We start from the raw sequence: 27,732 nt of genomic DNA, 5'->3' as shown, positions 1-27,732 counted from the left end.
AATAAAATAAAATAAATAAATAAAACCAGGAAGTAATGACACCCGGGTGGCGGTCGCTACCGGATTGCTGAACCACAGGGAAAAATCGCTACCGAATCAGGAGATCCAGTCCAATCTGGGAGCATTTCACCCCTGAACCACCTCCACTGCACTGATCCTCCACTGGGCTCCAAGCTGACTGGCACAGCCACATCTTTGGGCCCTTATGAAAAGACAGGAGGCTTGGGGCCAACCTCTCATTGGGAGGCAAGATGTTCCAGAGATGATCATTGGACCATCCAGCATTGGGGTCAAAAGGGTTTCTTTAAATTGTAAGATGGGCAGCAAATAAATTTAATAGTAAAGAATTAAATTTATTTATTTATTTATTTATTATTTATTTATTTATTAAATTTTTATACCGCCCCCTCTCCCGAAGGACTCGGGGCGGTGAACAGCCAAAATTAAAAACACACAATACAAATATTAAAATACATTAAAACAAAATTAAATTATCTTAGGCTTCTCCAAAGAAGAGAACATAAATAATATGTTCAACCAAAAATGTAATTGTCATGGTTCCAAACCATGCCAGCAAAAGAAGAGGCCACACTGTGAGCAAAACACATTTCCTTACTGGCGTCTCAGTTTGGCATGCAGTGAACAACACAAGTAAAACGCTTTCTAGACAGTATTACCGGCTTCTGCTAGCCAGCTGGCTATACAGACTCAGCAGGCCCCACCCTCCTTTTCCCAGTTGTTCCCGGCTGGCTCCAGCAAGTACTCTTTTTGCCTATCTCCAGCAAGTACTCTTCGAGCCCAGTTGCTCCCTGGCCGGCTCCAGCAAGTACTCTTCAGGCCTGAATGGCTTCTGAATCAACCATAGCTGGCTTGCCTTCCTGGCAACTCTCCCAGTGATATATTTTTTCTCAAATGTTGACAATAATATTTGTTCTGATCAAATCAGACTACACTATCTTGGTCTCAAAGGATGACCCAACTCAAGGTCACAGGTTTGTCATGCATTCTATAAACCCCAACATATATTATACTCAGTTAAAATTCATATTCTACTCCTAATATTCCTTTAGTTCATAATTCTACTTCTAGATAAATTGTGTCTCCCAGGTAAATCAGATAGAAAACAGAACTAAATGTGTTAAATCTACTTTATTGTAAGGCTCCATTAACAGAATCTTGCAATTCTGAAAGTACAAAACTTTCTGCCACAATTTTTAACTATTGGATTGATTAGGGCAGGTCCTTTCTGTTTTTTTTTCTCTGACCATTAAGCAGGACAAGAAACAATGGATGGAAACTAATGAAGGAGAGGAATTAAGGAGAAACTTCCAAACAGTGAGAACAATTAACCAGTGGAACAGTTGGCCATCAGAAGTTGTGGGTGCTTCACAGTAGTAGGTTTCAAATCCCGGTGCTACTGGTTTGCTATCGGTAGCATGTGGGTGCACTCACTCTATTTATGAGTGTGTGGCACTACTGCATATGCGCAGAAGTTTCTGCGCATGCGCAGAACATTTTTGATGATGTCTGGTTGAGTGGGCAGAGTCTCCTGTCGCCGCTACTGGTTCGCCTGAACCGGGGCAAACCAGGAGCAACCCACCACTGGTGCTTCATCACTGGAGGTTTTGAAGAAGAGACTGGACAGCCACTTGTCTAATGGCTTGAGCAGGGGGCTGGGCTAGAAGACCTTGAAGGTCCCTTTCAGCTCTATTCTAATTGATTATTTGATTGGAAGTTTCTCCAATTGTTTCTTAGACAGCATCTCTTCCTCTCATTCCCCAAGATCCTACATTCCACTACATCTAAGATGGTATTCTATCCTTATGTAGCTGTGAAACAGGGTCAGGGGTGGGTTTCAAAAATTTTAGCAAGGGGTTCTCTGCCCGGTTGCTGGGTGGATGTGGCCATGATGGGCGTGGCCTAGTCAGCCTCCTGCACCATGGCAGTGGGGGAGGTGTTTTTGCCCTCTCCGGGCTCCAGAGGCTTTCCTTGAGCCTCCGGGAGGGCAAACATGGCCTCCCTAGAACTTTCGGTAGGCCCGTGTTTCACCCTCCCTGAGTCTCCCCAAGCACCCTGCACTTACCTGCATCCAAAACAGGCTGTGTGGGGACTCCTGGGAGGGGAGGAAATGGGTGGGCGGGGCCAGCCAGGAGTGGGATTTGGGGGTTTTCCGAACTGCACAGAATCTTAGCTAGAAGTTGTCCAGAACCCCTGCAAACCCCCTGTAGCCCACCCCTGAACAAGACTGAACAACCCATAGACTGCAGGGACAAATCCCCCAAACCAGGGGTGGGCAACTATGGCCCTTTTATGACTTGTGGACTTCCCAGAATTCCTGAGCCAGCCATGTTAGCTCAGGAATTCTGGGAATTGAAGTCCACAAGTCATAAAAGGGCCATAGTTGCCCACCTCTGCCCCAAACCCATTTTGTTTTCCTTAACATCTTAGCATTTTTAAAGAGCTGTTACCCAAATGTGACTGGATATTGGTGGCATGGTTTCTTTCCAAATTTCAATGGAAAAGAAAAAGTAGAGGTGTGCTAAATTTGCATTTAAAAAAAAAGTGCAAAAAAAAGTGCAAAAATATCTGTTTTATTGCTTGCCACTGCCATAATCCTGAATTCTTCAACCTTCATGTCTCACAAAAACATACACACACACAAACACACACACATACCCACAATGATGGCTAATCACCCCTATTGTCTTGCCACGGTGTTCCCCCATATTTAAATAACATGCCATTTAGATCACAGTTGTGACTATGTTGATATTATTTACATACTGGTGAGGTTAGAAGTTACAAGTTGTTCATGACTTTGTCAATAATCTAATGTAGTCAAATAAAGGATTGTCCATGATTTAGCCATAGGTTGTGGGGCTATGTCATGACACAACAAGAAACAAATGGGTTTGTGAAGAAAGGAGGTCAAGGGAAATTAGGATAAAGAATAGAAATAGCCCAACCAAGATAAGCAGAAGCACAATTTTAAAAAGCAACTACACAGACCTTCAGATAAATGAAAACAATTTCCCCCAGTTATTTCTTCTGCAATAAAATCAGATTTGGAGCAATTTTAAAATGATTCACAGACATAATTGCATAGCTTACCAAGGTAGCCTATCTTTTTAAAAAATGATTTCCTCCTTTCCATTAGCATCTAATATTGAAGCCATATAATGATTTCTGATATTAAAAGTATATAAAAAACATATAAATGTATGGCATGTAGAAGCAAATCAGTCAATCCATTAGCAGTAAGGCCAGATCCAGTAAGAAAGAAATAGAATATTTTGCTTGCCATCCTATCTTTGAGCTAACCTATGATACCATAAACAAATTTGTACATAGGGGAAGCAATTAATCCATTTTATTTATTTAGTAAAATGGTACCACAATTCCAGAAGTGACATTAAGTCTTGGTTTGTTGAAACAAGTTAGAATATCTATAAATTATTCAATCCTGAAGCAAAGCTGTGTAACATATTTGACCAATGCTTTACTATAATTAAAATATTTCTTGTCTTGCACATTTATGAATTTGGGTAAGACAAACTATAAGCTAGAAAACTGCAAACTAACAAATGCCTCCATATTACAGTAATTAACATACTTTGTGTTTTCAAACTATCCTTATTGGTTGACCAATCTTATATTCCAATATTAAACTTAAGCCAAAAAGACACAAACACAATTCCCATTTTTCTTTTTAGTACATGGAATTGTACCTATTTTCATTTCACAATTATGAGAATATAAGGTGTTCTTCTTAGAGATGATGTCTCCCAGCACAGTTACCTAGTCATAAAACAGCTATTTTGAACTGTCTGGCAAAGAGGCCTGTATTTTCCATTACATTTTAATTGGATCTATTTTTATTTTACTAGTGATTGTAAGCTGTTCATTTTTTAAATGCCACCCTATTTATTTTAATTGTTACTGCAGTTTGAGTTTCCATTAAAAGCAACTATTAAAATTTCTGTAATGAATAAGTAATAAGTTGAAACAGTTATATTTTACATTAATATACTTAGCTACAAACTAAATAAGATTTAATTAGTTCCTGTTTTCAATTAGGGCATCTTACAGCTTTAAATAGCATGTGTACATATACACACACACATACACACACACACACACGTGTATGTGTCTTTGTGTGCGCACATGTGTGTATGTAATGTGTGCACACACACACGTGTGTGTGTGTGTTATGTTATGTTATGTTGTTATGTTTATTAGATTTCTATACCGCCCTTCTCCCGAAGGACTCAGGGCGGTGTACAGCCATATTAAAACACATATAAATATACAAAATTTAAAACAATTTAAAATTGAATATATAAAAATTTGGCCCATAAATTAAAACGCACATACACCCATTCTAAAATTCATATTAGGCCAGGCCGGCTTGTTGGAACAAGAGGGTCTTCAAGGCGCGGCGAAAGGTACGCAGGTCGGGGATGAGACGAATCTCAAGGGGCAGCTCATTCCAGAGGGCTGGTGCCCCCACAGAGAAGGCTCTCCCCCTGGGTGTCGCCAGTCGGCATTATCTGGCCGACAGCACCCTAAGGAGCCCTTCTCTGTGGGAGCGTATTGGCCGGTGGGAGGCTGTTGCTGGCAGCAGGCGGTCTCGTATATACCCTGGTCCTAAGCCATGGAGCGCTTTAAAGATGGTGACCAACACCTTGAATCGCACTCAGAAGACCACTGGGAGCCAGTGCAGCTCACGCAGGAGGGGTGTTACGTGGGTGCACCAAGTCACCCCCATAACCACCTGCGCGGCCGCATTCTGGACCAATTGGAGCCTCCGAGCGCTCTTCAAGGGGAGCCCCATGTAGAGAGAGTTACAGTAGTCCAGACGTGACGTGACAAGGACATGAGTGACCGTGCACAGGGCATCCCGGTCCAGAAAGGGACGCAACTGGTGTATCAGGCGAACCTGATAAAAAGCTCCCCTGTCCACGGCCATCATAGGATCTTCCAAGGACAGCCGTATGTGTATTTTTAGATCACATTGAATCTTTTTTTTTTTTTGTTCAGATTTCAGCATTTTACCAAAGCTATTTCATATGCTAAATTTGGATTGCATGATGCAAAAATAACAATTAGAATAAAGAACATTATTGTTTTGAATAAGTTTTTCATTTTGAAACTTCTCATTGATTACTTGTCGTTTGCTTACTTCAGTATGCAATGATTAATGCTATAGTTGTAAACTTCCACAGGACAATTTGTTATTTTTGAATTATTGTTACTATTGTATATTTAATAATAATAATAATAATAATAATAATAATAATAATAATAATAATAATAATTCTGTTGATACTTATACATAAATGTATCATATTATGTGGGAGGAGGCCATTATTTCATGAAAATGGGGCTGGGTGAGAATCACTTGAAAACAAACCATGCAGAAAGTGAATTGATTCTCATGGTCAGGAAAGAAAAACAATGGAAACAGGTAATAGATGCCATACAGATAGAAATGCTTCAGTTGACCTTGAAGTATGAGACAGATAGGCTATTGAATTTATATGTCTACATTTCCTATTCATGACCAAGGTGCATATTAATCTGCATTTGGCTGACTCAGCCTTCGATCCTTCTGAGGTCACTAAAATGAGGACTAAGTTTGTTGGGGACAGTATGCAAATGATATTTACATCGTAAACTGCCCAGAAAGTGCTGTACAGATAGTCCTCAACTTACAACAGTTCGTTTAGTGACCATTCAAAATTACAATGGCACTGAAAAATGTGATTTATGGCCATTTTTTCATAGTTATGACCTTTGCAGCATCCCCATGACTATGTGATCAAAATGCAGATGTCTGGCAATTGGTTCATACTTATGACTTTTGCTGTGTCTCAGGGTCATGTGATCCCTTTTTGGCAAACGTCTGATGAGCAAGGTCAATGGGGAAGCCAGATTCAACTTAACAACCAGGTTATTAACTTATCAGTTGCAGTAATTCACTTAACAACTGTGTCAAGAAAAGTCGTAAAATGGGGCAAAACTCCCTTAACAAAGGTCTCCCTTAACAACTGAAATTTGGGGCTCAATTGTGGACGTAAGGCGAGGACTACCTGTAAAGCACTTATGGGGCACAATATAAGTCTAAATGCTATTGCTAAATGCTATTAATCTTAGTTTGCAAGACTCAAGTATGCCGCGCTTGCTGAATTCTGGGGCGAAACATGGTGAATCAGTCATTTCTAAGAAAAAGCCTTGCATATCCTACACAAATTGTAACACTAATCTTCTCGCCACCCCTTTACTTTCCTAACTGACCCTCTCCTGCCCTCTCATTAATGGAATCAGGAAAATATATATAAATATATAAATATATAGTGTCAGTCGGCACCCCCTATTGCTGATGACTAAATGGACACAAGTAAAATAACGTCCAATACCTCTATGTGTAACAACTGCAAGCGAGTTAGTTCTTTCTATCTGCTCAGCATTTCTTGGCCGTCTTCTTGCAATTTGCGTATTTGCTGATTGAAGGGAGAGCGAGTCCTTGAAAGTGGTGAGCTCCAGATCTGAGTTTCTGAGATTCACGGCTTGCCCTCGCTGCTCTTCGGAAACTCTATGGCTGGTGATAGCAGTAAGACTGGATACAGTAACATCAGCAGATGTGCTAGCAAAGGTATTATCACCACCGGTAGCCGCAATATGTTCCTCTAACTCACCAGTGAAGTCAGTTTGGGTCAAAGTGGAAGAAGAACCTGTGGGATACATAGTAGCACTAGATGCTAACTTTTTTTTCTTTGGAATGGTGTATATATTGTTTTCCTTTTTTTAAATTTCTCTTTGATCAAGTTAATCAAATAAAATTGACCTGTCTTTACAACATTTATGATAACTTAGCAACTCAGTGGCTGTCAATTTAAAATAAAATCTGCCATACTCAGAGAACATATGTGCAACATATCAACAAACATCATGTACCTATGACCATAGCATTCCAAGTGTAGGCCAGATAGAAAAGGGGAAAATGCAGAACTGAGTAGCAGCACTAGGAGGTTGTAAATAACTTTATTTATTTTATTTTCTTTTTACGGTTCACCAATGAGACTATCCAGTGGTGGGATTCAAATAATTTAACAACCGGTTCCCTGCCCTAATGTCCAGCTGGGTAGGTGTGGTTCGGTGGTCATATGACCATGTGGGCATGGCCAACTCAACATCACTCACTGTTACAATGTAATAAGGGTTAACCAGAGAGGCAGTTTCTGTAAGCAGGGCAATAAAGATTAGGCTAGAAACAACACCACAATGTTTCTGCCTTCCTTACAGGATTAGCCCTGTAAAGTGGAAAAAGACAAAATAAGATTTCTTCCAACAATCGGTTCTCTGAACTGCTAAGAAAGTTAACAACCGGTTCTCCCGAATAGGTGCGAATTGGCTGAATCCCACCACCGAGACTATCTAAGGATGACATGTTTTACTGGAAGCTGTGCAATAGACAGGGAGGACAGGGGGACCAAGTGACATATAGAGACCAGAAATAATTCACCACAGAGACAGCATTTCAATAACATTTAAACTATTACACTGGGGATTTCTTCATGGTACAATGGTTAAAATGCTGGATTAGAATTGGGGAGAACTACTAAATCCATCCTCAGCTACAGAAGCTCAGTAGTTGACTTCAGGTCAGTCTTACTTGCTAAGGTTTCTGCATAAGTTTCTTGTTGTGGAAAAAAGTGGAGAAATAAAATAAAGTAAATAAAGAATAAAAATAAAGTCTTTGAATTGAGCTCATACCCTGGTACATACATGTCCACGACAATACCCATACATGTCCATGACAATAATATAGAAGTAGTTTTACACTGGTATCTCCCAAAAGATGTTTTCTGAGTTGCCTACTAAATCCACTGCCCTAGTTTTAGTTCTCACCCCACTTCAGTTTTCTAAAAATATCCATGGTTAGCAAAATGATACCACCTGTTATCACACATCCCCCATGCAATACTTTAGCAGAATTGTTCTTACATCCCAATAAATTTTATTCTGACAAACGATATCAAAAAACGATATGAAAAAAAACCTCCACGCAACTACATAAGAGTTTATAAGGCATAAGAATGTGCCATTGATACTTTCGCTATCAACTGTTCATGCCTAGAAGTTGTACAAGGGCAATCAGAGGCCTACTAATACGTGGACAAATTTTAAAACTTTATGGTGAGAGACGAGGAAACAGAATCTTAATTGAAATATTTTTTTCCATGAGGGAAAAGCTATTTGCTTGTTTTAAGCTATTGGTTTTAACTGAGTTCACCTCTGCTTCAAACTATTAGGTAGAAAAGTAAAAGGAGGCACTTAAATCAAATAGACATTACGTGTATAATATGTATTTAGACAAGGAATGGATCTAAGAAATATCCAACCTTTCTTACAATATTTGCACAATGAACGTATGAAAGGGAATATTAAGCTTCAGAAGCTATCAGCAGGAATCTCTCATATCAATATTCTAGTATCACCTTCAGAAGTCGTCTTTAACTAAATTAAATTACTATTAGCATCACCCCCTTGTGAAAATAGAACTTTAAGAAGTACAATCGGTACCCCGAAAAAGAAAATAGAAATCTTTCTGAAAGTTATCTAAGATACTGATTGTGCCATACAGATTTTAGACTGCTAAAGATTGGAAAGTATTGTATGTTATTACTTGAAAGAAGTCTAAGCGATCTTCTTCTACCCACTCTCTTTATCCATATTATGATAATATTCATACATTTCAGTCATCTATTGAAAATGTAGACGGAATATCCATCCATCCATCTGTCTGTCCATCCATCATCTCTCATCTCTTATCTCTCAGTCTTCTGCTTTAAAACAATAGTTTTCTTTACTGGATTGTTAGCCAATCTAAATCTACTCTCTATTAAAAAAAAATAAATGTTTGGAAGAAAAAAAAAAACTCACCTTCCTTTCCAATAAACATAGTATGCAGACATTGGTAACACTATCCTTGTTAGCTTCCGTTCTGTCTTGAAATACTGAAAGAGTGGCTGATATCCTACACTTTGATTTCAGATTCTTTGTTTAAACTAAATGTCAAATGTCACTGAGCTATCGATCCCTGTTTTGGGACCTCATGTCATTGCTGCCATTTAGGCTAGAGATGAATAAATACAATTCTATACCCAAAATATAGCAGCATGGCTTTCCATGAAATCTGATATGCCACGATTGCTGGTTACTATATTTCTATATTGTTCTATCTTTCCTTTCCTTTCCTTTCCTTTCCTTTCCTTTCCTTTCCTTTCCTTTCCTTTCCTTTCCTTTCCTTTCCTCCCCTCCCCTCCCCTCCCCTCCCCTCTCCTCTCCTCTCCTCCATAAATAACATTTTAGAATGTATTCAGAATTTATAACAAATCACACATGAAGACTTGCAATTTCCTTCATGCTCCAATGGCAAATTTTGATATTTTATCAAGAATGCTTAGAGAAATATTTCATATGATATAAATATCCAGCAGGAATCCGATTTCCCTTTAGCCTTATTCCAATAACTACTGAGCCAAAAAAAGTTCCCTTTCTCTGCTACACTTCAAATATTCTGAATGGAACAAACAAACTTTTTTTAAAAATATTATTAAATTACTACTACTACTACTATTACTACTACTAAATTACTATTACTACTTGTTACAGATAAAACAACATACAAAAACTAATCTCCCTAATGATATTTCAATAACATAACATATATAAAGTTTATTCAAACCTTTCTCTTAAAAGATATTTTCAACATTGCAGCAAGTACACAATGTTCCACAAAAAGCTTTAAGTATACCATTTAATAAAGCATGATCCAATATCTCTTTGATCTGCATTTCCCAAGCTGAATGCAGTTTGTCACTCTGGCACTGCTAAAATGAGTAGATTGTCAATGATTTGGTAGGCTATAATTATATAATTATGTTATTCTTGGTCAAAGAGGATTTTTTCCCCCCCTTGGAACTATGTAATGCTTATTCAGCTGACAACAGTTTAACAGTTCATTTTAACTGTTATATGATCTTCTTAATGGTAGATACTTCAGATTGTAAAAGTTCATGGTTTCAATCAGTTCAATCAGTAAACTATATGCATTCAATTACAATTATCTTCTGCTGTATGACAACAAAATTATGGAAAGAGAAGAGAGGAAAGGGAAAAAAAACTAGAAATGTTGATGCATAACATGATGACAAATTAAAGTAGTAATAGAAAGGGTGGTAGAACATTTTCTTAAAAAAAATCATACTCTAATAAAACACGAGAAGTCACAGTTCCATTAAAACTCTATCATAATGTCATAGAGAACTCACCTTCCCTTAAACTCACAAAGTAGAAAGATAAAGATGTTACAGGGTTTTACAATATTCACACAGTCTTTCTTTCTCACACATACAAAAACACACAAGGAAGGGGGAAATTTTAAGAATCATTCAGATTCTAGAATCTCTTTCATTCACAAAGCAATGACATCTGAACAATGTCAAGAGTGCTATATAATGAATTAAACTACAATCCCAACTGACTATTCCATTCAGATAACTGGATTCTGATTTAGCAAATATAAGTATAAGTATAATTTTATTTCTATACCGCCCTTCTCCCAAAGGACTCAGGGCGGTGTACAGCCTATTTAAAAACACAAGACAAACATCAATTAAAAATTAAAAATTATTAAATAAATTCGGCTCAATTTAAAACCCCAGAAATTTAAAATACCCCATTTTAAAATTATTATGTTGTTAGCCCAGCTTGGCGGAACAACAGGGTCTTCAGTGCACAGTGAAATACCCGGAGGTTGGAGATCTTATGTATTTCCGGGGCAGTTCATTCCACAGGGCTGGGGCTCCCACAGAGAAGGCCCTCCCCCTGGGTGTCGCCAGCCGACATAACTTGGCCGATGGCACCCTGAGGAAAACCTCTCTGTGGGAGTGAACTGGCCGGTGGGAGGCTATTGGTGGCAGAAGTCGGTCTCGAAGATACCCGGGTCCTATGCCATGGAGCGCTTTAAAGGTGGTGACCAACACCTTGAATCGCACCCGGAAGACCACTGGGATCCAGTGCAGCTCGCACAGGAGGGTGTCAAGAGTGCTACTGAAGCCTTTGCAAATGTCATAAAAGCACTTTGCCTTATTCTAATCAAAGTAATCAGATTCTTGAAGAACTGTTTTCATGACCTACCTAGTAAAATTATCTTTTCTGTTTGCCTATGTTCACAAAAATATGTGATGGGCACACAATAGGTACTATTTTTGTCTGCTAAAAATATGATTGATGTTTGAGTGTTCCTTGGTGGAAGGAAGGAAGGAAGGAAGGAAGGAAGGAAGGAAGGAAGGAAGGAAGGAAGGAAGGAAGGAAGGAAGGAAGGAAGGAAGATAAAAAAATTCTTTCTATTATAAAGAATTAAGGTCTTGCACAAGTGTTAGTCTTATTATCCACTTTTTGTATCTAGTATGTATCCATAATGTATCAGTTGTGGATACATTATGCATTAAATCTGAAATAAGAAGAATGTGCCAACAACTTCAGGAAAAAGGCCAAAAAGAAGGAGGATAGGAAAATATACTCTCCTTTAAAAATGTGCTGAAGAACTAGATACTCTACTGTTAAATTATGTACATAAAATATAATCTATCATCCAGAGACAAAGCATTAAATATGCAAGTGTGTACATGTTGATGACTGAGGAAAAAATTACCTGTGAATATTTCAATATATTGAACATGTTTACTTAATACATACAGAGTTGAACATTTTAATGGCTACACAACTGAGAACATGTTCAACCAGAACATGACTGTGAAAGAAAAAGAAGTTAAGGAACATTCAATGCAAGAGGATGTTATGCAATATAATAAAGAGGAACATTTAAGGAATCAATGGGGATGCAAGAATTTGTGTCCCCGATGAAAAATGAGTCAGGATAAGAATGTTGGCTGATCATCAGTGACTTTGAGAGATATTTTGCTACTCCCCAATTAATTTTATCAATTAGTGTTTCCCTCTATTCCTTGAAATAGAACATTATTACACAGGTTATAAATTAGGATGGAAAAGAAGATGTGAAATGTGAAATTTGAGTATCTAGGGCATGTTTTTATTACTTTGTCTCTCAGATGTTAATTTAAGCCATTGAGATTCCATGTCTATGCTATTTGCCTAAATTTACTCTTCATTTAAATAGCAACTGTAGAATTAACTGAGATTTTAGGACCATCACATTGTCCTCTTAGGACCACTGATTCTTACAGTGTGAATGCTGATAGGCATCCTACAACTAGAGTCTTTATCTTTATCTTTATCTTTATGATCTATCTTTATCTTTATGATCTATCTTTATCTTTATCTATGTCTGTCTGTCTGTCTGTCTGTTTGTCTGTTTATCTATCTATCTATCTATCATCTATCTATCTATCTATCTATCTATCTATCTATCTATCTATCTATCATCTATCTATCTCTATCATCTTTGCATAAACTTAAAAGAGCATAAATAACAATTTTACAATAGCTTTAATTAAAGTATGTTATTTCCGAGAAAGAGAAGAAACATTGCAGGCTGAAGTTATCTTCCTCACCATTACAGTCTCTGAATTCTCATACAAAGAATAAATGCCACATCACAATATTTTCATCTGGTCTTCTTTCTTTGTGCCTTTTCTCTTTTGTCACTGCCAATTAGTATCTAGGTTCTTCTTCATTTGGGACAAATGGCAAAATTTTAAGAAGTTTGTAATATGTTGCCAGTTGCTATTTCAGAACATGAAACTCATCACAAAAAGTTCTTGTCTTCCATTCCTTTGTGCAATTTCTTGCCTTTTTGAAACCACTTTTCACCTAAACTTTGGTTATTCAAGGAATGGAAATAGGTATGGGAATTATTTTTTTTATTTATTTTATTTTATTTCCAATTTATATACCGCCCTTCTCCCTGAGGTCTCAGGGCAGTGTACGGCCAGAATTAAGAACATGAAATACAAATATTAAAAAAACAATTAATATATATATAAATTTGGCCCAAGAATTAAAAATCACAAACCAATTTAAAACTTTTAAAAATTTCTTCTTAAGCCAGCCTGGCTTGCTGGAAAAAGTGGATTTTAAGGGCACGGCGGAAGGCACTGAGGTCTTGGATTCTCCTTATCTCTGGGGGTAACTGATTCCAGAGGGTAGGTGCCCCCACAGAGAAGGCTCTCCCCCTGGGGGTCACCAGCCTACATTGTTTGGCTGATGGCACCCTGAGGAGGCCCTCTCTGTGGGAGCGCACGGGTCGATGGGAGGTCGTCGGTAGCAGCAGGCGGTCTCGAAGATAGCTAGGCCCTATGCCATGGAGCGCTTTAAAGGTGATGACCAACACCTTGAAGCACACCCGGAAGACCACTGGGAGCCAGTGCAGCTCGTGCAGGAGCGGTGTTACATGGGAGCGCCATGCTGCTCCTGTCACTACCTGCGCTGCTGCGTTCTGGACCAGTTGGAGCTTCCGGGTGCTCTTCAAGGGGAGCCCCATGTAGAGAGCGTTGCAGTAGTCAAGGCGAGAGGTGACGAGGGCGTGAGTGACTGTGCACAGGGAATCCCGATCAAGAAAGGGCCGCAACTGGCGAATCAGGCGAACCTGACAAAAGGCCCCCCTGGTTACAGCCGTCAGATGTTCCTCCAAGGACAGCTGCATATCCAGGAGGACTCCCAGATTGTGAGCCCTTTCTGTGGGGGCCAAAGACTCGCCCCCAATAGTCAGTGATGGAGTCAACTGACTATATCGGGATGCCGGGAGCCATAGCCACTCAGTCTTGGAAGGGTTGAGCTTGAGCCTGTTCCTCCCCATCCAGATCCACACAGCCTCCAGGCACTGGGATATCACTTCAAGGGCATCGTTGGGGTGGCCTGGGTAATGCATACTTACTGTGCATGCCATACTTTCTTCCCATGTTTTTATTGGTAGACTTTCTGCTATCATCATGGTCTAAGAATAGTTTTGATTTGGTTGTGTGTTAGAACAACACATAGGCAAAAGTTGTCTGCAGTTGCACTCTGACAAATACTGCAGACGTTGAAAAAAATGTCATAACTGTCAAGAAAGTCTCACATCAGTTCATCATTATTTGCTCCTTCTCCTTTGAAATATTATTTTCCTAATTTCTTCCCTATTACTTGCTGTTTTTTTAAGGGAAAAACTCATTACTTCATTAACTGTTCATCTTTCTATCCTGTTTATGTATTCTGGAACTTAATAATATTTAATATTGATCCATAACTACCTAGATCAACATCATTGATCTGCAACAATCAACAGCATTGATTCAAAATCATTGCTAAATGCTCTACTACTTAATATGTGCTTATAGTTCTAAATGTCATTGTTCTAATACATTCCTTATCCCAAAGCCTGCTCGCCATGAGGTATATCCAGTTAATGATGCAATATGTTTATTTATTTATACTTCATATTTCTTAACCTCCCAACTCCCTCAGAGATAAATACTTCTATCCCTTTCCCTTCCACATTTCTTACATTCAATATAGAGATAACTAATTGGTAATATTAATTGGTCATATAACAAAGCAACACTATGTTTGCTGCAGTATCTCCTGCATAATTCCAGACGGGATGGCTACCCAACCTCTGCTTGGCAACTTCCAGTGAAGGGAACATACCACACTACAATGCAATTGATTGATAGCTGTTCATATCAGAAAAGTTCTTCTAATACCTAATCGGAAGTTATTTTCCTGCAGTTTCATTGAGTGTGTCACATCTCAGCATGATGTACCCCAAATAGGATATTCCATTCTTTTAGAAGGTAATCACCAAATGCCTATCAGTATCCTTTTTTTTGTTTTTTTGTTTTTAATTATACAACTATTTTTTTCTGGGGTCTGTAACCCCAAATTAAAGCCCCCATGAAGGATGCTGTTCTCATCACACCACATTAGAGAGAACCGTGAAGGAGAGATGTGTGAAGAAAAAAAAAATCATCCATTATCATCCTCACAAGAATGTAGGCTTCATAAATGCCATAGATTATTTTTATGTACAGTATATGCATATGTATGTGTGTGTGTGTATGTGTTTCTATCAAAGCATCTGGTCTACCTTTCTGCTTCCCTTTCACCTTTCAACTCCAATTCAGGAGCCCTCAAGCAGTCGCATTCACGACAAACCATTTTATACCAAATTTGTATTTGCTGATAAAAAAATAAAGGGAGACTAGTAAAGATCTATTTCAAGCAATTTAGCTCTCATCAGCTAGCCATACCCAAGTTTGAATCCGAGTAAGAGTATGGCTAGCTGATGAGAGCTAAATAGCTTGAAATATGGCATTTATCAAACCTACATTCTTATGAGGATGATAATGGATGATTTTTAATATGTATGTATGTATGTATCAGTGGTGGGTTGCTTCTGGTTTGCACTGGTTCCCGTGAGCCAGTAGCGGTGACGATATAACGTCACCAAACTGGTTCTCCCCCCCACCTCTCAACCCCCCTCCGTGTCATTCTTACCTTTTATTTGGCCCCACCCCCAATATATTGCTGCCAGCTGATGGCTAGAGGGAAAAAATCTGTTTAAACTCTTGTCGTGGGGCTTCAAAGGGCCGCCCTACAGCTGATCAGTGTTAAAAGAAAACAAATGAGTAGCTATGCTAGGGAAAAAATGAAACTGAAAGTAAAGCAAGTTCTGCTGCAACGTGACAAAATGAAGCAGGGAGAGATTTCTTTTTCTTTTTCCTCACCAAAAAAGGTAGGTGCAAACAATGGGAAATTTAGGGCAAAAGAGGAGAGTTCAATATTTTGAAACACAAAAGAAAAAAAAACTATTTAACTAGGGAATTGTAATAATTGAGATATTATTAATTGTATATTGTGTTGAAAGCAGAAATGGTTAAGTTGTGGTTTGGAGGAATATATGGGAGAAATTATTTGGTTTATTATTATTGGTAAATATAATTAATTGATTTGTAAGAAATTGGATTGCATGGAAATAATTGGAATATTCATGTTCATATTGATTAATATACAAAAAAGATAGTTATATAACTAATTGATTTATATAAAATGTTGAATTTGTATTAAACAACTGTAATATTACATAATTAACCAATGTGAGGATGGATCTAAAAATAGATGACAATGGGAAGGGGTATAATATAGAATAGAAGGGAAAATTTGAATTTGATTAAGATTAGAGATGAGGATGGAGGGTAATATTGTTTTTTTTAAAAAAAAAATAGATGAAGAATAAATATGGCAAAAAGAAAATATAGAAATTGTAAATTTAATTGAAATGACTAAACACTGTTTAAATTTGTGAACCGGCCAAATACTCTGTTCAAATAAAATACATTGTATGTTTGTATGTGTGTTTCTAATTATTGCTATTTATTCATAGTTGTTCTCTTTTATTCTTTAAAATTTAACAATTCATTCTTTATCTTAATATCTTTATATTTGTTTGGGGTTGGCTTTCTTCCCTTTCATCTTTTTTACTGTACAGCAATCTTTCTCCTCAAACCTACCACCTCTCTCTTATCTTTCCTTCTTACTTTCTCTTCCCCCCCACTTCTTCTCCTCCCTATTTCCTCTTCCTTTCTCCTTCTTGTCCTCTCTTCCTCCCTCTCTTACCCTCACTCCTCCTCTAATTTCCCTTCCCTTCCTTCCTCCCTTCTCTTCTTTCCCTCTCTTCTCCTTCCTTCATCCATCTCTATTGCTGTATCCTTTTGTGCATATGGATTACTCAGAGGGCTAAAAAAGTTATTTTTGACTGGTCCTTGCACTTTTGACGAGTCCTCAAACTTACAACTGTCCTCACATTTTACGTTTTTCGCCCTATCTTGTCACCATGGTGAAGAGAAGCAGTTGTGAAATGAGTGACACAGTTGTTAAGAATGCTACAATGTGCATAAATGATGACCAGTCATAACTGCGAGGACCGGTCAAAAGTGCGAAGACCTGTCAAAAATCACTTTTTTCAGCCCTCTGGGTAGTCCTTTTGTGCATATGGACTACTCAGAGGGCTGAAAAAAATATTTTTGACTGGTCCTCACACTTTTGACTAGTCCTCGAACTTACGACTGTCCTCACATTTTACGTTTTTTGCCCTATCTTGTCACCATGGTGAACAGAAGCAGTTGTGAAATGAGTGACATGGTTGTTAAGAATGCTGCACGGGCATAAATGTGAGGATGGTCATAAGTGTGAGGACCAGTCAAAAGTGTGGGGACCTGTCAGAAATGACTTTTTTCAGCCCTCTGAGTAGTTCCTATATACATAGCCATGGCCACCCGGTCACATGACCAGCTAGCCACATCCACCCAGTCACATGACCTCCAAGCCATGCCCACAAAATAAGCCACGCCCACAGAACCGGTAGTAAAAAAAATTAGAACCCACCCCTGGTATGTATATATGTATGTATTTGTTGTGGCCCACCAGCGGCCTGCATGGATCGTGGCTGATCCCGACGACAAGGAGGTTGGTGTGGTGTCACGCCAGCAGCCTGAGCAGCTGGCACTCACGTCGGTCAGCGAGGAGGCTGAAGAGGATGTGGGGCCAGAGGCAGAGACTCAGCCAGGGCCTTCAGAACCTCCAGAGGCTCCTTCAAGTGGAGACAGCAAAGTGGAGAAGCCTCTCCTCAGTGCTCGAGCACGCAGGGCTGCCAAAAGGCAGGAGTGGCTACTCAGGAGGAGGAGGTCTCCTCAAGAGTAAGGATTGAGGATAATTGGCCACTCCCTTAGCCTATTTAAGTGGCACGCAGTTAGTAATTTCTTGCTGGAAACAACTTGTAATTATCATCAGAGCATTTTTGGAAAAGTCTTATCGTATTTTTTCTGGGCTGGTTGCCAAGCTTTGTCAGACTTTGATTTATTCTTGCTACTTAATAAATTTGATAAGGACCGTTGGTGTGTGTCAATATCCTCGGGAATCCGGAGCTGGGGCAGAACAGTATGTATGTATGTATGTATGTATGTATGTATGTATGTATGTATGTATGCATTTTCTGAGAATAGGGCAGAAAATTTCCCTTGCAGAAAAGAAAATTTGCAGGAAACTGGAGAACAAAGATTCACACAAGAATTAATATTTGATTCCTGTATGTTACTAGCAACATTTATTTAAAATCCTGAATCACTTTACATAGTACAGAATATTCTTCTGAGAATTCCAGTGTTGTATGAGTTATTGTTATTTTTGCTGTTCTTGTTGCATTTTTCATGTTCCCAGATATTGGCTGTTTTCTTGCACATGGTTTATTACCAGACTATGTAATATTGTAGCGTAAGAGAGAGTGGGGTTTATATGTAATAGTGTGAACTACATATACCCAGTCTTGGTTGAAGTACGGTTTCTTTATTATTGGTCCCTTGATTGGGGTGTTGTTTCTTCCTTTATTAAACAATGGTGTTGCTTCCTACTGCTCTAGATACCTTGTCTTTTAAATAGTTCAGAGATGTAATGAAATTATATGTCATTTTAAATATTCATCTTCTACTAAGAATACATTTTGTTCATCGAAGGTTGATCTTTAAGGTAAATAAGTATTTAATGACTGTACCCCTTATTTCAGCTGAAATTGCAAACAATTTCCTCCAGAAAATTGCAAATGGCTTATCTCCAGAAGTTGCATATGCTCCATCACTTTAGATTTTTTTAAAAAAAGAGATTGGACAACTGTTTGTCTGGAATAGTATTAATATAGGGCAGTGATGACTAACCTTTTTGCCATCATGTGCCAAAAGCGGGGGAACGTGGAGGGGTTGCGCACGCATGTACCCACACCCATAATTCAATGCTGTGCCGCGCTCCCCGCACATGCACGCACAACCCCCCGCGCGACCCCCACTTTTGGCACATGATGACACAGTGGGTCTGGTAGGCCTCTTTTTCGCCCTCCCTAGGCTCCAGAGGCTTTCTAGGAGCCTGGGGAAGGCGAAAACGCCCTTCCCCAGCTCCGCGAAGACCCTCTGGAGGCCAGGAACAGCCCGTTTCCTGACTTCTGGTAGGCCCAGAAGGCCCGGAAATCAGATGACCGGCACGCTCATGCACACTGGAGCTGAGCTAGGGCAACAAAGATATGGCTCCGTGTGCCACCTGTGGCATGCATGCCATAGGTTCACCATCATGGGTATAGGGTCTTCTACTTGACCAGGGGTTAGACTCAGTGGTGAAATCCTCCCCAGTTTGCCACCGGTTCGCTGCCCACGCATGTGTGGTGTGTGCCAAATGCACGCTGCATGCACATGCACGCTGTGCACCAAATGCACACTGCATGCGTGTGCATGCGCAGTACATGACAAACGTGTGCTACGCACAGAAAAAAGAGGCTTGGGAAGGTAAGTAAAGCAGCAAGGGGGACAACAGCTGTGCCGCACAATTTAGACTCACTAGAAAGCAGGATTTCCTGCTTTGTAGTGATTTTAAATAGCGCGGCACAGCTGATCGTCGGAAATACCAACTTGGACCAACCAGTAGCTTTTTTTTTACTACCGGTTCGCTGAACCAATAGCTTTTATCACTATCAGTTCATCCGAACTGGTGCGAACAGGTAGGATTTCACCACTGGTTAGACTAGAAGACCTTCAAGGTCCCTTCCAATTCTGTTATTCGGTATTCTAATTTAGAAAGGATGAAATTGTGTTCCCTGTCTGGTTGATATGTGAATCTTTTTCATTTGGCATTTCTGGAGATCAGTGATGACAAAAAAATCTCCAAAGATCTTTTAAATCAGGAGTACTGAATAGGACCCAATTACAATTGGATAATGCTAGAAGCTTCTCCATGGATATCCCTGATGCCAATTGAAAAACCAGTCAAAGCAGCCTCTTCTCTGGGAATAAGGCTGCGTAACAGAGCAGAAAAAAGATAAAATATAATCTCAGTATGTGACTTTAATATTCATTGCAAACGGAAAAAAAAATCATTATACTGTCTACAGTAATTGAAGCTTTTGGAGACTCGTTTAAAAAAAAAAAAGCAGAGCAAGTCAAACCAAAATCCTAACATGCAAATAGGAGCTGTGTAATTACAATTGTGTTTAACAATTTGAGGTAGATGATAGCTGACTTCAGGATTCAGTTGCTGGCTATAGCTGGTTTGAGAGGTGGCTCATGAACTGCGCTTGGATTTCACTTTTTTCATACATAGAAAAGCAGGAGATTTTCTATGCATAATTGCATCCCAAATAAAAATAGCAGTAAGGAACCAATAACAAGATTGCCTCCTTTGCACATATAATTGTATTGGATGTGAGTTTTGTAGGTCACAACATTTCAATATTATTTTATGCGGCAATGCAGTCCTTCTTTCTCCTTCTTGCAAAGGGCTCAAAAAGGCAATGGATGCTACAGTTCAATATTGCAAATAAAAATTTAGGTTGGTGCAAAATTTCCAAAACTCCAAAGTCATTCTTCTCCCCAAAAGTTAAAATCTGACTGACTGATCTGACTGACTCAATTTTACCTTTTTTGCAGTTGTTGTTAAGCTATCACAACAATCATTAAGCGAATCAATTGTTTCAGTGGTAGTAGTCAGCTGGTTCTATCCAGTTCGGGCAGAGGCTCCACCCACCTGCCCGGATGTCATCACATCCCGTTTTTGACGCTCTGCACATATGCAAAAGGTCCTGCGCATGTGCAGAGGTGTCACGTGTGAGTGAAGTGAGCGTGCGTGCACACTCACATTTGCAAACCAGTAGTGAAGGTAAGTCAATACCACTCCTGAATTGTTTGCTAAGGACTGGTTTTGCCCAAAACTGAAAGTAAGTACCAGTTTGGCAAAAATGTCATAAAACAAGTCATGTGACTGTAGGACACTGGAATTGGCCATAAATGCAGACCAGTTGTTAAGCATCCAAAACCCTAACCTTGAATGTAGAGGACAGGGTGGCAATTGGAACTTCAGAACCCAACTACCAAGGGTGAAATGCTACCGGTTCAGACCGGTTCAGCCGAACCGGTAGTGATGGTGGTGGGTGGTTCGGAGAACTGGTAGTGATGGCAACACAAGGCTCCGCCCACCTGCCCAGTTGTCGTTGCTTCCTGGTTTTAACTGATAGTGTGGCACGTGCACTTCTGAACCAGGAAGGAAGGTAAGTAGATTTCACCCCTTACAACTACCCCTTGGAGATCTGTTGTAACTACAAAAGGTTGCTAACCAACTACTTGTAAATTGAGGACTACCTATAAAATATTTAAATTGCACTGTTTTGGGTATGGGCAAGCAAACAGAAACAAACAAATCAACAAAAGCACAAAAGTAAAGGAGAAAACACTTGTTCAAATTAATTCAGTTTAACTAAAACTGAAACCAAATGTACAAAAGAGGACCAAATCATTGTAAAGAAACAAACCTGCTTGAACAACTGGATTTTCTAATAGGTGTTGTTTTTATCAGCAAATACATAAACTATTTATAGAAAAAAATGTTCCCTGGTAATACTAGAAAGAATCTAAATACACTGAAGTTTGTGCTCAGGGGGAAATATCATCAAAAATGCATCAGACTGCATCAGTGTATGAGGATTTTGAGCCTCTTATTCTAAAAGTATAATCACTGGAAAAAAGAAATAAGTCAGGAAACTCTATTGTCAAATCATATTTTGAATGACTTTGGTAATGCTTTCTTAGTCTAATGATGCTAGGAAGATATATCTTGCCAATAGAAACTATATTTCCAAAAGAGGAAGCTTTTAAAGTTCCTTATAATATTCTCTCTAGCTGGAGGGTAAGCAGAAAGCAAAATAAAATTAGAAACCAAAATAGTTGGTAAAAAAGATTTTTATTAAGAAAGTTAAAAAATATCCCAAATCTTTCCAAGTCTATGTTGCAGCTTATATTGCCTGGTAATTCTTAATCATGTCTAGGAAATGCATAGGACTCTATATGTTTTTACTCAAAAGAATATTTATTAATCTTACTGAATCGTAATTTCTGGAAAATTTCCATAAGATTAAAACAATAATTTCTCTTTTTACCCAGCAGCAGCAGGCCTGACAATAGATGCAAATCAACAATTAGATACTTCCTTTGTTCTCTTTTGGAGAATGAGATACAAGTTTTCTTGTAATGGAATTGAGAGAACAAAAATTGACATAAGCTACCATGTTTCCCCGAAAATAAGACCCTGTCTTATATTTTTTTGAACCCTGAAATAAGTGCTTGGCCTTATTGCCATGTGCTCAAAAGCCCGATTGGGCTTATTATCAGGAGATGTCTTATTTTAGGGAAAACAGGGTACATACCAGGGGTGAAATGCTCCCGGTTCGGACCGGCTCGGGTGAGTAGGTAGCGATGGCGGTGGGCAGTTCGGAGAACTGGTAGCAAAAATCCTTGCCCCACCCCCCATGCCCAGCTGAGCCACACGATCATCAGAGCCTTTTTTTCCTTTTAAATGGCTCTGACGATCCAAGCTCTGATGATCCAAGCTCTGACGATCCTAGCTGAGTTGCCTGCTAATCAAGCAACTCATCTGGGATTGTCAGACCCATTTAAAAGAAAAAAGTTTCTTTTTTTCTCCTCCCCCCCCTTTAAGACTTGTGGACTTCAACTCCAAGCAAAGCTGGCTGAGGAATTCTGGGAGTTGAAGTCCATAAGTCTTAAAGTTGCCAAGGTTGGAGACCCCTGTTCTATTGGGTAAGTTTTTTTCCCCTTTGGGACCTTTAAAAAAATAGTTAATTGGGGTTTTTTTTAGTTGTTATTTTTTTAGACCTAGCCATTTAAAGTTTAGTAAGTTTTAAATCTAGCTGCTTTTATATAAAAATAAAAATAAATTAAAATAAAATAATATTTTATTTAAAATCTCAGTTTTCTGAGATTTAGTATGTTTCTGTAGTGTTTCACTCTAACTACACAAACACACAAAATCTCACAAAGCTGTATGTGGAATTTTGTGTGTGTAAAGTGTGAAAGTTGTTTTTTTTGGGGCTTTTTGTGGCTGTGTGAGGTTCCTGCTTGTTGCAGGATTTGGATCTAGCACAGCTGCTTTTACATTGTGGATGAGCCAGTTGTGTTGTGTTGTGTTTTGTAGGTTAAAAAAGGGCAAAGAAGTGACATTGAATTGGCCACGCCCACCCAGTCACCTTACCACCAAGCCCTGCCCACTAATTAAGCCACGCCCACAGAACCGGTAGCAAAAAAAATTAGATTTCACCCCTGGTACATACCCATCATCGTGGTGCGGTGGTTGGAATGCAATATTACAGGCTAACTCTACCCAATTTGATCCTGACCAGCTGAGGTTGACTCAGCCTTCCATCCTTTGGAGGTCACTAAAGTGAAGACCCAGATTGTTGGGAGCTATATCCTGATACTGTAAACTGTCTTTGACTTATGTTCATTCAATGACTGAAAAAAGCCACGGCCTGCCTTTCCACTTATGAACATCACAGGATGCCCAAAGTCACATGATCAAAATTTGGACCCTTGGCAATAGGCATATATTTATGATGGTTTTAGGGTCCCAGGGCCATATGATTGTCATTTGTTCACAGGTGACTTGAAAAAGCAAAATCAGTGGGGATTTGCTTAATGATTTTGGCAAAAAAAGATTTTAAAACTGGGCACAATTTACTTAATGATCACATCATTGAGCAAGAGAGGTTATTAGTCAACGACTACCTACAGTAGCAGAAATCCATGTCTGCTATAGCACTGATAACTAGCCAAAGGGTGGCTGTCTTTTGGATCAGAACTTTTGGACTTTTGGATAATCTGTGGCTGCCATTGCATTAGAAATCAACAGATAAGAAATACTGCAGAATCAGAGAAAGAATGGTTTACTAGGGTAATGGAAAATATAGATGTTTATAAGAGAGTTAAAAAGGAATGAATTTGAACTTAAAATGACGGCAGAAAACTTGCAAACGGTTCGAGAGATTAAAAATGGCTAACCTTTTGCACTCTTCAGATCAGAAATAGGTTTTCAACAAAATCCATATAGTAAAAAAGCAAAGTGTTTGAGGAAACCATAATCATGTAAGCTAACCTACTTCATAGGTCTATTTTAAGTTTCTGAGCTCTTAGCTCTTAGCAAAAGTAAACAGGAGGTATATATGAAGCATAGGCAAATGTAAAGTTAATAAATAGCTACGAAGTATTTGAATTTGACAATGTGATAAACAGAGTAGCTAAAGTTTCTAGAGCACTTGGGTTTAAATAAGCCTCAACTATTTTTCCATTCTATAGTCTCAGATGCCTATATCTAACCAGGACTTCAAAATGACAAAAATGTGAAATATAACATCACAATACAAACCTGTACTGATTGTGTCACAATATTGCCTGTATGTATAGTATGTGGTGAGTTGTCATCTTGAAACAAATTACACTAACTACTCCTCACTATCCCCTTCTGGACACAAATGAATAATGGGAAGAGAGAAAAAAATAAGTTTTCCCACTACTAATAAACATTGAAATATAGTATTAGAGCTATGTTTTTCAACCGCAGCAACTATTTATTTATTTATTAAATTTATTTGCCTCCCATCTCATTTTGAAGCGACTGTGGGCAGTTTACGACATAAAAAAATACATGCTGGCTGGGGAATTCTGGGCGCTGAAATCCACACACCTTAACCTTGCTGAGGCTAAGAAACTCCATATTACAATATGATTAATCTTCGTAAACCTACCTTGTGATATGTTAAACGATTACCATGAACATCTTTTTTAAAAACACCCTAACAATCTGCTGAAGAAGATGTTTTCCTGCATGAAAACATCATCCTGCTGAGAAACTGACTGTCCTTTTAACTGGCCGCAGGACATACTGATGACTACAAGCTTGATATGGGAGGAAAACAATGGCACACAACAAATGTTGTGTTCCATCATGTTCTAATCATTCCACAACATCTGCTACTTCTGTGCGCCTCATTTCATTCTATTCCACAGAACAATTTTCTGCATTATCTAATCTGCACTGTTTTTTCAAGAAATGTGCAAACCTAGGCTAGGATAGATTTGCAGAACCATTTCAGACTGGCATCCTTGAATGGAATGACTTTAATGTTTTCAGTTCTTTCTTCTTTGTTAACACAAAGCTTATATGTGTGCATGTGTGTGTGTGTGTGTGTGTGTGTGTGTGCTTGCGTGTTCATGTGTAATGCCAGTAGGAATAACCTTGAGGAGCAGGAGGAAGAGATGCAACCCAAGACAATAATCTGATAAAAGAAATTTGAATTTGGGGCAGAAAAGAAATGTAATTTGAGAAAGCTAAAGGGAGAGAGGGGGAAGCACATGCAGACTTGCAAGATTTTGGTACTGTATCTTATAATAAGTAGCATTAGTAGTCATAAATATCTCATCCTAGTCTGGTCTGCCACGAAGGGCTAACAATTGTTCTGTATTACTCTATATTACTCATACAGAATACAGCCAACCGTGGGGGTTTTTTCTCTTTTTTCAGAAAAAGTGTGAACAATTCAATAAAACATTTACAGCAGAAAAAAAAAATGGAAAAGTGATAACATCTACATAACATTCATTCCATTCTCCATAAGCTGAAAAAAAGAGTTGGTTTTAAAAATGTGTATGGAAAATTGTCAACATAAGGGCTAATCTGATTTCCAGAGGATTTTTTTTATAATACAGGAGTCCTTACTAAGAAACAGGGTCCATGGCAGGGGTGAAATGCTCCCGGTTCAGACCGGATCGGGCGATCCGGTAGCGATCATAGCGGGTGGTTCGGCGATCCGGTAGCGATGGCGAAGCAAAGCTCCGCCCACCCACCCAGGTGCTGTTACTTCCTGGTTTTAACCAGGAAGCAAGGTGTTTTTGCACATGCACAGAAGGTCTGCACGTGCATGTGACACATGTGCGGTGCATGCACTTCCGAACCGGTAAGGAAGGTAAGTAGATTTCAACCCTTGTCCATGGTGTTCACTTTACAAAAATGGGGACTTTGGTAGCAGTTTCTTCTGGGATGTGAGAATAAGGTGAGTTGAATAAGAATTGGGTTGAAGAAGACTGTTGAAAACCTTAATGCTAAACCTCTACTAAATCATAAAGGCTCTATCTCTATAGGACAAAATCGATAAAATCAAATCACATCCAGAAGCTGGCAGGAAGCCAGCGCAGGTCCTGAAGCATGAATGCCATATGCTTCTGCCAATGTGCATCAGCCAACAGGCAGGTTGCTGCATCCTGGACCAACGATAGCTTCCAAAGGGTTTCAAAGCAGTCCCATGGAGTTTTAATTGCAGTAATGAATCAAAATCAATCATGATCAGACATGAAGCACCCCCATAATGTCCTTTCAATCCAATTAGTGAATCAAAGGCAGTCTCTTGGACATGGCCTCTCTTTCCATCCAGCAGAAGCTGTAGTCCAGAAAGACACCCAAACGCACAGATCTTCTACCAAAAGGGAACTACAGCTCCATCAAGAGATAATATTGGAGCTGTCAGACCACCTCAATATACAAATAGCTATCTTACTTGTGATCAAGTTTTACTTCAGTCATTTGATTATTAAGCATATACTTGAAGTACCATATTTTTTGGAGTATAAGACACACCTTTTTCCCCCCTAAAAGGGAGTGAAAATTTGGGTGTGTCTTATACACTGAATGTAGCCCCACCCACCCACTGGTCCCCACTCTTTGGCCTCTGCCTCCCAGCAATTTACCTCCTTGCAGCAAGCAGCAAGAAGAAACAGCCCATTTCAGCTTCAGCACAGTCTAATTAGCACAAGATTATCCATTGGATCGGCCTCCCGACTCTCAGCTGTTTCAGGCTGCAGGGATTGCCATTGCCTATTGCTGTGCGGGCCTCTGCTGTTTGCTGCAAGGAGGTAAATTGCTGGGAGCAGATTTTTTTTTCTTGTGCTAATCAAGCTATGCTGAAAATGAAAATGAAAGTAAAGCAGGCTATTTGCTGTTTGCTGCAAAGAGGCAAAATTGTTGGGAGGCAGAGGCAGATTTCTTTTTCTTGTTTTCCTCACCAAAAAAGGTAGGTGTGTCTTATAGTCCAGAGCGTCTTATACTCCGAAAAATATATTAAAACTTTTGAATTGAATTGATCTCAAAGACTTTGTTCTGATTACATGAAAGGGAAAGAGATGTATTCCTATAACTGGACTGTATACCCGCTTTTCTTCATACAAGCATCAGTGGTGGGTGTCCCCCGGTTTGGACAGAAGCTTCTGTGCATGTGCAGAAGCAAGGCGTGTGCACGAGAGAAGGGAGCATGCACGCACAATCCCATTGTGAACTGGTAGTAAAGGTAAGTAGAACCCACCCCTGGCAAGCATGATGTAAAAAAGAAATACACAGGGATACATTTTAGTTGCAAGGCCACATCTTTTAGGTTTCTCTCCAAAGTCCACCAAGATTCTTTTGTTGAAATAGTTCTGCTTTGCTTATTATCCCTTTCTTAATTTAATTAAAACCATGATTACTCAAAAGGATGTTGGTTCTATTCTAGGAAGTGGAAACCATCAATGTCTTTCTTATGACAAACCGACATATAGGATATTTGCATTGTCTATGCCAGGGGTCCCCAACCCCCAGTCTATGGACCAGTACCTGGCCACAGCATGCCAGAAAACGGACTACACCAAGAAACAAAGACCCATCTGTAGGATGCAGGCAGCACACAAAATCACACCCCCTCTGGTCCATGGAAAAACTTGTCTCCACAGAACCGGTCCCTGGTACCCAAAAGGTTGGAGGCCACTGGTCTATGCTATATTTCAGATCTGATTCCAATAATAT

General features: G+C 39.2%; 1 protein-coding gene across 1 annotated transcript in view; it reads right to left on the bottom strand.

The window, feature by feature from the left end:
* The window catches only part of CSMD3 (CUB and Sushi multiple domains 3), a 700,075-nt gene that overhangs the window by 369,913 nt on the left and 302,430 nt on the right, over window positions 1-27,732 (bottom strand). Inside the window, exon 7 of the mRNA XM_070942050.1 lies at window positions 6,420-6,734. Within this exon, the coding sequence (XP_070798151.1) occupies window positions 6,420-6,734 (315 nt within the window). The remainder of the gene's footprint in view (window positions 1-6,419; window positions 6,735-27,732) is intronic.

This window comes from Pituophis catenifer, unplaced genomic scaffold (genome assembly GCF_029215685.1).
Source record: "Pituophis catenifer annectens isolate HBS135680 unplaced genomic scaffold, rPitCat1.0.hap2 SCAF_3, whole genome shotgun sequence".
NCBI lineage: Eukaryota > Metazoa > Chordata > Lepidosauria > Squamata > Colubridae > Pituophis > Pituophis catenifer.
This window is presented reverse-complemented; position numbering and strand designations above follow the sequence as displayed.